Source organism: Emiliania huxleyi (assembly GCF_000372725.1).
Source record: "Emiliania huxleyi CCMP1516 unplaced genomic scaffold EMIHUscaffold_523, whole genome shotgun sequence".
Classification (NCBI taxonomy): domain Eukaryota; phylum Haptophyta; order Isochrysidales; family Noelaerhabdaceae; genus Emiliania; species Emiliania huxleyi.
The window spans coordinates 8855-19961 of record NW_005198070.1 but is presented as its reverse complement, the minus strand read 5'-3'; the positions used below and the strand labels follow the sequence as shown (position 1 = coordinate 19961).

At 65.7% G+C, this 11107-nt stretch overlaps 4 protein-coding genes across 4 annotated transcripts in view; 2 read left to right on the top strand and 2 right to left on the bottom strand.

The window, feature by feature from the left end:
• EMIHUDRAFT_470692 (hypothetical protein) overlaps positions 1–2268 on the bottom strand; it is a gene marked incomplete at its 5' end in the record, with an annotated part of 5289 nt that extends 3021 nt beyond the window's left edge. Inside the window, 4 exons of the mRNA XM_005766076.1 lie at positions 74–312; positions 454–592; positions 831–927; positions 1329–2268. Of these exons, the coding sequence (XP_005766133.1) occupies positions 74–312; positions 454–592; positions 831–927; positions 1329–2268 (1415 nt within the window). The remainder of the gene's footprint in view (positions 1–73; positions 313–453; positions 593–830; positions 928–1328) is intronic.
• Positions 2269–6398: 4130 nt separating this feature from the next.
• Positions 6399–8289, top strand: EMIHUDRAFT_246668 (hypothetical protein; the record flags this gene model as incomplete). The annotated part of the gene is made up of 4 exons (XM_005766075.1): positions 6399–7133; positions 7312–7413; positions 7633–7812; positions 8053–8289. The coding sequence occupies 4 exons, from the start codon at positions 6399–6401 to the stop codon at positions 8287–8289; spliced, it is 1254 nt and encodes a 417-aa protein (XP_005766132.1).
• A 129-nt stretch (positions 8290–8418) lies between these two features.
• Positions 8419–9491, bottom strand: EMIHUDRAFT_459502 (hypothetical protein; the record flags this gene model as incomplete). Its single annotated transcript, XM_005766074.1, has 5 exons — positions 8419–8742; positions 8807–8842; positions 8949–9046; positions 9115–9169; positions 9333–9491. 5 exons carry the CDS (start codon positions 9489–9491, stop codon positions 8617–8619), a joined length of 474 nt encoding a protein of 157 aa, XP_005766131.1. The 3' UTR covers positions 8419–8616.
• Positions 9492–9708: 217 nt separating this feature from the next.
• Positions 9709–10781, top strand: EMIHUDRAFT_445796 (hypothetical protein). Its single transcript, XM_005766073.1, has one exon. The coding sequence runs from the start codon at positions 9782–9784 to the stop codon at positions 10688–10690; it is 909 nt and encodes a 302-aa protein (XP_005766130.1). The 5' UTR covers positions 9709–9781; the 3' UTR covers positions 10691–10781.
• The last annotated feature ends 326 nt before the right edge of the window (positions 10782–11107 follow it).

The window sequence follows — 11107 nt, the reverse complement described above, 5'->3', positions numbered from 1 at the left end:
CTGCTGCTGCACGACGGCGGCGGTGGCGGCGACTGCGGCTGTCGCGGCGGCGGCGGCGGCGGCGGCGGCGGACGAGAGCGGCGGCGGCGGCGGCGGCGGCGGCGGCGGCGGCGGCGGCGGCAGCGGCGGCGGCATTCCTGTCGTGGAGGCGACGGCCGCGGCGGCGAGAGCGGAGGCGACGGATCCCGGCAGCGCCGAAGCAGCAGCTCCCGCGCCGCCCGCCGCGCCATTGCGCCCCGCGCCACTTGTAAGGTAGGCGACGACGCTCGCGGGCGGCGGCGGGCGGCGCGGGTCGATGTACCCTCCGGTGACCTTCTCGCAGGCGCGTCGTGTGAAGAGCGCCTCCGCACGAGCTCGGTGCGGTGCGCGATCTGGCGACCCGCTTCCCGCCATCTCTCGGCGCATCTCGGCGCATCTCGGCGCATCTCGGCTAATCTCGACCTCTCTGGCGACCCGCTTCCCTCCCCGCTCGTGGTCGACGGCGGGCGTGTAGCAGACGCGTGCCCCCTCGAGCATCGCAGTGCCGTCGAGCAGGTTCTCGGCGTGGCAGTACACGTCCCCCCCGCCCGAGTCGGGGAGGATGAACCCGTACCTGCAGACCGCACGGGGCGGACCTTGGAGAGGCAGTGGACCGGACGCGTCTGCGGGCCGCGTGTGTGTGGCCGCCCGCCACCCCGTGTCGCCGCGCCCGCCCCCGGGTCGCCGCGTGTCCGCCACCGCCTCTCCGCCACCGCCTCTCCGCCACCGCCTCTCCGCCTGGCCGTGCGTGCGATGCGGGGCCGAGGCTGTGTCGTCTGTTGGAAGGGAGTGCCGTCTGTATGAGGCCGCACCCCTTGTCCAGAACAAAGATCTTGACGGTGCCCATCTCCTTGCCCGCGGCAGGCAGCTGAAGCGGGAAGCTGTGCCCGCGCCCGACCTTGGTCAAGCCTGCCCCCGGCGACGCAGTGCAAAGAGCGGTCTGCCCTGAGAGAGCTGCGGCGGTGGAGGCCGCGGGCGCGGCGTCGGCGCCGTCGCTAGAGGAGCTCCGGTCGCGCTTTCCTCGCGTCGCCTTCCTGCGTCTTCCTCTCTCCTCCCTGCCTCTCTCCTCCCCGCCTCTCTCCTCCCCGCCGTCGCTGCCGTCACTCTCGCTGTCGGCGGACCGCCGCGGCCGCCTCCGCTCCTTTTTTCGCCGCCTATTCACAGCTGCCTCTTTGTGCACGGCTTCTGCTTCACCGCCGCCTCCGCTCCTCTTCTCCGCCGCCTCCGCTCGTCGCCGCTCGAGCTGTCGTCGCGCGCCCGCCTGTGCCGCTTGCCCTCCTTGCCCTCCCTACCCTCCCTGCCCTCCCTACCCTCCCTGCTGCGCTCCTTGCGCCCCTTGCGCCCCTTGCGCTCCTCCTCCGCCTCGTTTCCGCTCGAGCTGTCCCGCCGACGCCGACGCTCCCGCCGCTCCGCCTTGGCCGCCTTCTTCGCCGCCTTTTCGCGCCGCCTCTCGTCGTCGCCGCCGCCGCTGGCCTCTGCGCGGGCTTTGGCGACCGCAGCCAGCACCGCGGGCGGCGGCGCGCCCGGCGGCGGCGGAGGTGGGAAGGGCGGCGGCGGCGGCGGCGGCGGCGGCGGCGGCGGCGGAGGAGGAGGAGCCATCCCTCCCCAGCCGGGAGGCAGGCCGGGCGGAGGCGGAGGCGCGAGCGAGCCCGGGGCACCCGGCGGCGAGAGGAGGCCCGCGGCGGCGCCCGGGAGAAGCGGCTGCCCCGACCTCGTCCACGGCGTCGCCATGTCGGCCGCCGCCGACTGCCCGATTCGCAGACCCACCTGCGCCGCTGCGAGCGCCGCGAGGCCGGCGGCGGCGCCGTGCGCCGCCATGCCCTGGATGTTGTGGCCGGCCTGCATCGCGGCGTTGCGCTGGAGGCCCGTGCGCTTGTCGCGCAGCTCCTCCTCGCCGTGCGCGAAATGGCACTTCTCGGCGAATGGGCACTGCCCGCTCGCCTGAAAGTTTGTGCACAGCCGCGTCTTGAAGAGCATCGCGCCGTCCGGCTGCATGAGCCCTTTGCTGCCCGGCGCAAAGCTCGCTTTCGGCGCAGCGTCGGCCTCGTACGGCGTCTGGGTCACGATGGTGTGGGGCGCCACCTCCATCTCCTCGCCCATCTGCTGCGGCGCCTTGCACTTTTTACAGACGACGTCAAAGTCAGCCTTGAGGTTGACGGTGCCGCAGAGGGTGCAGGTCCAGGCGGCTGCGCCACCACCCTGCTTGCGGTCGAAGCTGATGAAGCCGGGCTGGCTCTTCCAGCCGTACATCACTGGCGTAGCACGCGCTCTCGCGCTGCAGCCGGACAACCAGACAGGGGCTGCGCCGACCCGACCCGACAGGTAGCACGCGCCTAGAGCTCGGACGCTGCAACCCACCTCTCGCGACGAGGGAGTGATACGAGGGACCAAAAGAATTTTGCACTCGATAGCGCTCAAGCTCTCATTCAGGGCTCCGCCGTTTGAACGGCGCTTCACTTGAATGGCGTTCGCTTCGGCCGGCCTGCCGCCGCCGGCGCTCAACGCTGCCGCTGCCGAGGGCGCGGCGCGCGGCCGCGACGGCGCGCAAGAGGCCGATGATGGCCAGAGACTCGGCGTGAAGCGCCGCCTCGACGGCGAGCTCGCGAGCGCGCGCGTCAACGACGACGACGCCAAAGAAGGCGACACCATTATGGTGGACGCCGCACAGATGGCCGCTGCGGCGGCCGCCGGCACCGACCGCGGCACGAAGCGCCTGCTGCACGTCGCGCTCGCGGCGCGCGACGGCTCGCACATCCCGGACATCCAGAACACGACGGCGCTCGTCACCGAGATTCGACAGCTTCTGAGGAAGACGCCAGGCTGCGAGGCGCAGCCGGCGAGCGCGATCAGCGTGCCCGTCATCGGCACGTCGCGCGCCATCTGCGTCGCCTTCAGCGGCGAGAGCGAGGCACGTGCCTTCCTCGAGCAGTACGCCGGCGGTGGCGTCCTACAGCTCCCAGCGCCAGACAACATCACCATCACCTTCGCCGCTCTCGACGCCACCGTGTGGGGCAAGCAGGCGGAGGCGCGCGAGACCCAGGCGACCATCGACTCCGACGGCCTCCTCGCCATACGCACGCGCGGCGCCATCAACACCGCGGCCCAGATCGAGCACTTCGCCCCCCTCTTGGAGAAGCACTTCGGCAACGTGGTCTCCATCCAGGAGGGATACCACTCCTTCCTCGGCACGAAGTCGGACGAGAAGGACGGCTCGATCCTCTTCAAGGTGAAGAACGAGAACCTCGTCTGCAACCTCCCTGTCCTGCCCAACGTCTACGCGAGCGGCGATGTCGGCGGACCCCTCCGCCTCGACGTCGGGAGTGTGAAGGTGCTCGGGAACAAGCTTTGCCCATCGTGCCGCGCCTTTGCGACGACGAGCGCCGACATCATCCACGACGCGCAGTGCGGCGCGCAGGCGCTCAAGGAGAGGCGCGCCGCAGCGGCGAACGTCGCCAAGAAGAAGACCTTCGAGAGCCTCATCGTCGACAACAGGGTCGAGGTCGCGCGCGCGGCGGGCAAGGCCAAGGCGATGGCGGTGCGCGACGGGATCGGCTTCTGCCCGGCCTTCAACCAGACCGCCATCCCGTGCAAGACCGCCGCTCGCTGCCGCTACGCGCCGTGCGTCAACTTCGAGGCGCTCCTCCACTCCGCCTTCAAGGACACTATCTACGAGCGCATGCCGAGCGCGGTCAGGCTGGGCACAAGCCGCGGGCGGCGCGGGCGCGGCGGCCGCGGCGGCGGCGGCGGCGGCGGCGGCGAGGTCAAGAGCAACAAGAAGAACTGGGCGAGCGTCGCCCGCGGAGCCGCCCGCTCCTCCTCCGACGGCGGCCCACTCCTCGAGTCCAACGAGCCCTCCCTCTACGAGGGGAGCGACGAGGATTTCTAGGAACGGCCGCCGAGCCCTTCCCGCAGCGCAACCCTAGCAGCGCAGCGGGCAGGGCGGCTCGCGCAGCGCGCGCGCGATCGAGCGAGGGAGCGAGCGAGCGAGCGAGCGAGCGAGCGAGCACACACACACACACACACACACACACACACACACACACACACACACACACACACACACACACACACACATGTTGTACACATGCACAGACACACAGCCCCTTCCCCTTCCTCAAGGGCGAGGACACGCGCAGGGGTCGCACTTCTAGCGAGGCCCACAGAGTGGGAGACTCCTATCACCGCCACTGCCACCCACGTGTCAGTCTGCCTGTGGTAGAAGAGACTGCCGGTGAGACGTCGGAGGAAGGTCGCTAGTCGAGAGAGATCGCCAGTGGATAGGGAGTCCACCGTGCTGCGAGCCTGTCGCTGTCCCTTGTCAGGAGCAGGAGAACTAGGAGAGCGCAACCAGTAGGAGGCCCGCGCTTGCCCCCGTGCCGCCGGGTGCAACCTGTCCTATACGAGAGATGGGATTCCTGTCGTGAGGGTGAACCCCCTGCCCAGCCCCCCTCCGTGTCGCGATGCGCTCCCCGCTCCCGTTCCCCTGTGTCCCTGATCGTCCTACAAGATCCTGCTTGTGCAGGTGGGGACCCTGTCCTTCTCCCACCCCTCGTTTGGCGTGTCCGTTGTATTTATTTATTTATTCATTCAGGGCTCTCACGGACTCCATACCCGAAAGAAAGAGAAGGGAGCTCGCGGGAGAGGTGACGAGTGAACTACAGGTAGTGGGGAAGGCAGCCTCGATTGCCATACAGACATGGGTGCGAAACAACGACAAGACCAAGGCACTGGCAGAGGAACGAGAGAAGAATATAGGGTGGATAAAGCGCCTGTTCACGGCATGGAGGGTGAGCCACACCGAACGTACCGAGCGAAGAGCCGAGCGGAAGGAGGACGGGGAAGATGACTCCGAGGAGGACGAACCAGTGGAAATCCAGTTGTCAGCTGTCACGATGCACCCGAAGGGAACCCCAGCGCCGGCATCATCCGTAGAGGCACGAGTGTTCGAAGAGAGAGTGGACCTGAGCAACAACATGACCTGTAGGCAAATGATCGGAGTGGGAGTCAGAAATGTGGTCCTTGCGCGAGGGGAGCTCGATAGACTCGAGGGGCCAGGATACGCCGCGAGGAGGACGGAGTTGCGCCGAAAGGCGAAAGAAGCCGCGAGAACAAGGGACCGGCAGGCGGTGGCGTCACAGGACGAGGCAGAAGAGAACGACGCGCGTCAGAGGAGGAAATGACAAGGGAGAGAACGACGAGAGTGGGACGACCGCGAGGTGGCATGAAGGTTGCAGCGAGAAGCGGCGAGAGACTGCGAAGAGAGATAGGAAGAGGCAGACTCCCTAGGGTGGGCGACGGCTAGCGCACCACACACCTCTCCTTAAAATCCCTGTGTGGTTGCGAGAATCGGCGAGAGACTGCGAAGAGAGATAGGAAGAGGCAGACTCCCTAGGGTGGGCGACGGCTAGCGCATCACACACCTCTCCTTAAAATCCCTGTGTGTGTGTGTGGTGGCGGCGTGCCGTCCTCCCATCCCTCCCTTGGGTTGTCTGTTTTCTTTCTTTTTTCCATCACACTCCCTCGCACGCAAAGTCCAAAGACCACCCATTGGGCGTGGCTCGACCACGTCCACGAAGGCGTAGCTCGTCGAGCCATCGTTGCGCAGGTGTCCCTGTCAAAATGGAGTTGTGTGCTGTCAGATATTGGCCACGGAGGTCATGATTAGTAAGCTTGATCTCTTGCACACAGAGTGACGAACATGTTCGAGCTCCCATTCGCCCTCCCACACACACCCACTGCCTGGCTTGTGCAAGATGGTGTAGCTCGAGTGATCGTTGCAACGACCTGGCCGGAATTCCGTTGTGTGCTGTCAGATACTGGCCACTCGCGGATGATTCTCAAGCTTGATCTTGTACATCTAGATTCTTCACCGCGCCGCACGCCACCTCAGCAAGAATGAGCGTGTGTGAATGTTCCATCTTCATTAATGTTCCGTGGGTGAATCTTGACAGGATACGCTGCACAAGTTGCAAAATAAGAATCCAATGCCATACTCCCCGCCTCTGCAGTGGCGAACCCCTCGCTATTCGTCGTCAGACCCGTGCCCAGGATCTTGGTCAGATCCTTGATCCCATATGGAAGAGCAGTTCGACATTAGGGTCTCCTGAGTTCTGGATCTCCCCCGCAGCCACGTCTCTTCTTGCGACGTACGCTTGCCAGAGCTTTCGATTGGCAAAGCGCTGCGTACGCGCTGCAGCCCAACTAGGCAGGTACCCGGCAGGGATGATTGAATCCGCACGCAATTTTCTTTACTGGCCGCGATTCAATATCCACATCGTCGGATACGAAGCTGTACTGCGATGGCCGCTCAGTGGCAAAAGCGAGCGTTTTCTTGTATCAGAGCTTGCGGCGCAGCAGCAAGCTGCGGCACAGTCAACTCAATGAGCGCGGAGGAGCTCCTCCTCAGCAACACCGCTCTCCTGAGCGAGGAGACGGGCGGCGGGCGGCTCAACGTGTCGTGGCAGGTCGTCCAGTACGTGCCGCTGACGTCGACAGGCCGCGTGCAGTCGGTGGCGCTCGCCGACTGCGTCGGTGCCTCCGCCGAGCGCAGCGAGCTGGTGCTGCATTGCGTGACGCTGCACGGCGGCGGCTGCCTCGGCTCTCCGCACCGCGAGCCCTCTCAGGCCAGGATGCCCTGCCGCGACGGCGGCCAGGCCGAGCGGTGGGCAGCAGCGGTGTGGAATATCATGCACGGCGTGGCTCCCGACGCGCCGCCGCCGCGTCAGAAGCGGTGGCTGGTGCTGATCAACCCGGTGTCGGGCCCTGGCCACGCGCGGCGCGTCTACGCCCGCTGCCGCCCCCTATTCGAGGCGCACCGCGTCGCGCTGACCGAGGTGGTGACGACGCACGCGGGGCACGTGAGGGAGATCGCTGCGCAGATCGAGCCGGCCGAGGTGGACGCCGTGGTGTGCGTGGGCGGGGACGGGGTGGTGCACGAGCTGGTCAACGGCCTCTTCGCGCGGGAGGACGCCGACGCCGCCGTCTCCGCCCTCTCGATCGGCGTGCTGCCCGGCGGCTCTGCAAACTCGCTGTGCGTCTCGCTGCTCAAGGCAAACAATGAGAAGAGTGATAGTCGTCGTAGCAAGGGTGGTGCTGTTGGTGAGGATGACGACTCTGTGCCTCGCCGCTCAAGGCGGCGGGAGAGCCGACCGGGCCGGTTGCGGCGGCGCGCCTCCTCTGCTGTGGCGGCCGGCAGCGGCTCGACGTGATGCTGCCATCAGTCATTCGTACCTCGGCCACCTCTCGGCTGGTGCATTCAATAGACAGCGGCTCGACGTGATGCGCGTCTCGCAGCCGGCGGAGGGGCGCCTCCTCCACGGCTTCCTCTCGATGGAGTGGGCCTTCGCCGCGGACCTCGACCTCGGTTTGGAGCACCTCCGCTGGCTGGGCTCACCTGTCAGCTATCCATTGGGCGTAATTATGAATTAGGCTCGAAGCACCTCCGCTTGCTGGGCGAGGAGGAACCCTTTTAGGAACCTTCTAAGAACCTTCTAGGCTCGGAGCACCTCCGCTGGATGGGCGAGACTCGCTTCGACGTGTGGGCCCTCTGGCGGACGCTCGCTCGTCCCACACCTCTGCCTGCATGCGCTCACGCCCCCCTCTCTTCCCACACAGGCCCTCTGGCTGATGCTCGCGCAGCGGCAGTACGCGGGCGGGCTGCGCTTCAAGCCGAAGGGCAGCGAGGCGTGGCGCACGCTCGAGGCGCCATTCTTCTCCGTGTGGGCGTGCAACACGCGCTGGCCCACGACCTCCACGCAGCTGAACTGGGCTCACCTGGGCTTAGTCAAGGACTCAGTAGGCTGAATCATTCATTAGGCTCACGACCTCCGCGCAGCTCGCGCCGCGCGCGCTCTTCGACGACGGCGAGACTCGCCGAGACTCGCTGAGACTCGAGATTTGCCGAGATTTGCCGAGATTCGCCCCGCGCGCCTCTCCCACGACGGCGGCGGCCGCGTCGATCTGCTGGCGGGACACGGCGCCCTCTGAACAGGCTGCGTCGACTTGCTCGTCATCCGACGCGTCGGCCGCTGCGAGGCGCTGAGCACGTTCGTCGACCTCACGTCGGGCAAGCATGCCGAGGCCCCCTTCCTCGAGTACGTCAAGGCGACCGAGATCGAGCTCGACCCGCAGCCGCGCACCGCCGAGCAGCCGGGCATGCTCGCCATCGACGGCGAGCTCGTGCCGTACGCGAGCACGCACATCTCGGTGCTGCCCGGCAAGCTCCACGTCCTCGGCGCCGTCAAGGGCGGGGGCGGCGACGCATGCGAGTGAGAGTGTGGGGTGGGCGGGCGCCGTGCGCGGTGGCCGGTGCGCGGCCTGCGGGGCGGGCGTCGAAACTCGAATGCCGCACCTTTTGATAAACTATCTCTTCTCGAGAGAGCGAAAGAGAGACGCTCGGAGTTGTAACACAACAAGGCCCTTGTTTGTAGATATAGACTCCTGACCCTCTCTCACTTCAGCGGAGAGAGTACTCCATCGGTTCGGATTGAGTTTGCGAGCAGGTGCGAGATGCACCGCACCAATCCATACAGCGGTCCACTGTCAGCACGCCCACCCCCTCCCCCTGTCCCCTCATGCCGTGCACAGCCGGGCAGCATTCTAAAAGGAAGGTACGTCGCTCACGGGCGTGCTCGCTTCCCGCGCCGCCGGCGTGCTCGGGGCAGGAGCGAGGAGTCGGTCGCCCAGCTCTGCCATCAACGCGGCCCCGTCCCCAGACTGCGGCGCCTATTGGAAGCGCGACGGCTCAGGGAAGGCTCATGGCCCCGTCGCCGAGCGGTGGCGCTGCGGCCTCCGACGCTGTGAGCGCGTCGAACTCTGCCAGCTCCTGTGCGGCGCGGGGGCGGGGTGAGGCAGGATCAGCCTAGAGGAGCCGGGTGGGGAGGAGGGAGGAGGAGGGGGTTCAGCGGTGCCCCCGGGGCTGCATGGCGCGCCGCGTCGAGGTCAGCCACCCACGACTCGCGAGTCACCCCGCCCGTCGCGGGCGTGGCGGCGGTGTGCTCGCCCCCAATCAGGTCGCCCTCGGCAGGACCTGCGGTCCGCAGGCGCTGCGGTGAGAAAATAGCGTGTCCGTATCACCCCCCTCGCTGCTCGCGCAACCTGACGGCAACGCCGCGAGGCCTCGGGCAAAGGCGTCGCTTGGCAGGTCGCCAGCCTAAGACGTCGACTAGCGTGAGACGAGACGGCGAGCCGCAAGGCGAGCGCGCGGGCGCGGCATAGCCAACTGCGAAATACAATGGTCGGTGGCGATGGGCACGCGCCTCCGATTCGACATCAGAGCCGCCCTCTGAAGATGCTGTGAACCGAGGCTCGACCACCATGTCCGACTGCAGCAGCTCGTCTTCCTCATCCTCCTCGTCCGGCGCGAGCATGTACCGCTGAGCCTGCCGCGTCGGCCGGTTGCTCGCACGCCACCTAAGCAGCGTGCCGGTGCAGACACAGCAGAGGGCGCTCCCGCCAAAGCAGGTGAGTGACATACTCTGCAGCCGACGAATAGCAGCTCGGAGAGCGTTCGCGAACAGCGAGTTGACGCTTTCCCGTCGCGGCTTTCCGAGTGGACGCCTCTCCCCACAGGCGTCGGCCGAGGAGAAAAAAAACAAAATTTAGGTTTCTTCACGAAAGTTGGGGCCCGCAAGGTAGAAGAATGTGGAAACTATGTTCGTAAAAGGGACCCTTAGAGCCCTTTTCACAGAAAAAGAAAACACAGGCGTGAGCATAAGGAGGCCTAACTGCGCCCGCGGTCGCCTGACCGGGCGCCCTGGGCTGCATGTACTTCGTGGCAGGAGCAACTGGCAATGTTGGCTCGCAAGTTGTGCGGAAGCTGTCCGAGTCAGGTGTCGGCGTGAAGGCCCAGACACGCTCGAGCACGGGCGGTAAAGTTGCCGAGCTCCAGAGGTTGCCAGGCGTGGAGATAGTGGCGTGCGACCTCATGGACAAGGCGGGCCTGGCGGAAGCCTTGCAGGGCGTGAAGGCCGTCTTCCTTGTCTGTGGCAACGCCAAGGAGCAGGCCCAGATGGAGATCAACGTCATTGATGCGGCTGTTGCTGCGGGATGCACGTACCTCGTTGAGAATGGCACACACGCGGGCTACACAAACAAGGACTCGCCCGTTGAGTTCGGCCGACACCACTGGGAAATCGAGGAGCACTTGGCAAAGAGCGCTGGCGCCATGAAGTGGACGGTGCTGCATGCCAACTGGTTCATGTCGAACCACCTTGGCGACATTTTCGGTACTTTGCCAAATGGTGCCATCGTGTACCCGCTCAAGCCCGAGGACAAGGCTCAACTTGTTGACCCGCGCGACGTTGGCGATATTGCAGCGCAGATGCTCCTCGACAGCGACCCATCCAAATATCACGGCCTCCACCTCATGATCAGTGGGCCCGATGTATTGACCTGGTCGCAGATCGCGGCGCTATACACGGAGGAGCTCGGTCGTCCGATCGAGATGGCGACCTGCTCGGAGCCCGAGTGGGTCGCTGCTGCCATTAAGGGCAGCGGCTTTGAGCACTGGCTGGCTGAGGCTGCTGCGCACAACTTCAAAGTCATCCGGGATGGCGGCTTCTTGCACACGACCTCTCCGCAGTTACTCGCATTGGCGCCGCCACGGCGCACGATGAAGGAGTGGATTGCGGAATGGGCACCGCGCTCGCCCCCGCCGCCAGCCGCTCAGTAAGAAACTTCACGAGCTCTGTTTGAGCGCCCCAGCTCTAAGTATTTCTTATGGTTGTCTTACGGCTCTATCTACTATCAAAATCCTGATGTAAATTGTAATTATTTGGGGATTGGGGTTTGGGCGCCTGCTTGCTTCCCCACCCCTCCGTGCTCTGAAAGTCGCGAGAGGAGCACTGCCGCAACAATACTGGGTGGGTCATTGGCGATTGGGTGGTGAACCTTCTTTTCTAGACGGCTAGGATTGAGAGCAGCCTCGCTCTCAATCCCGCTAGAAGTCGAAGGATTGTGAGCAGCACTCCTCGCAATCGTAGCATCTCTGTACGATTGCTAGCACCCACGCTCGCAATCCTACATCTTCTAGGACTAAAAGCAGCTCCGCTCCCAAGGTGACTGGTGACGCCTATGACTACTACCAGCG

Coding starts and splice junctions, on each gene's coding strand:
- EMIHUDRAFT_445796 (XM_005766073.1), top strand. CDS start 9,782: ATGTACTTCGTGGCAGGAGCAACTGGCAATGTTGGCTCGCAAGTTGTG.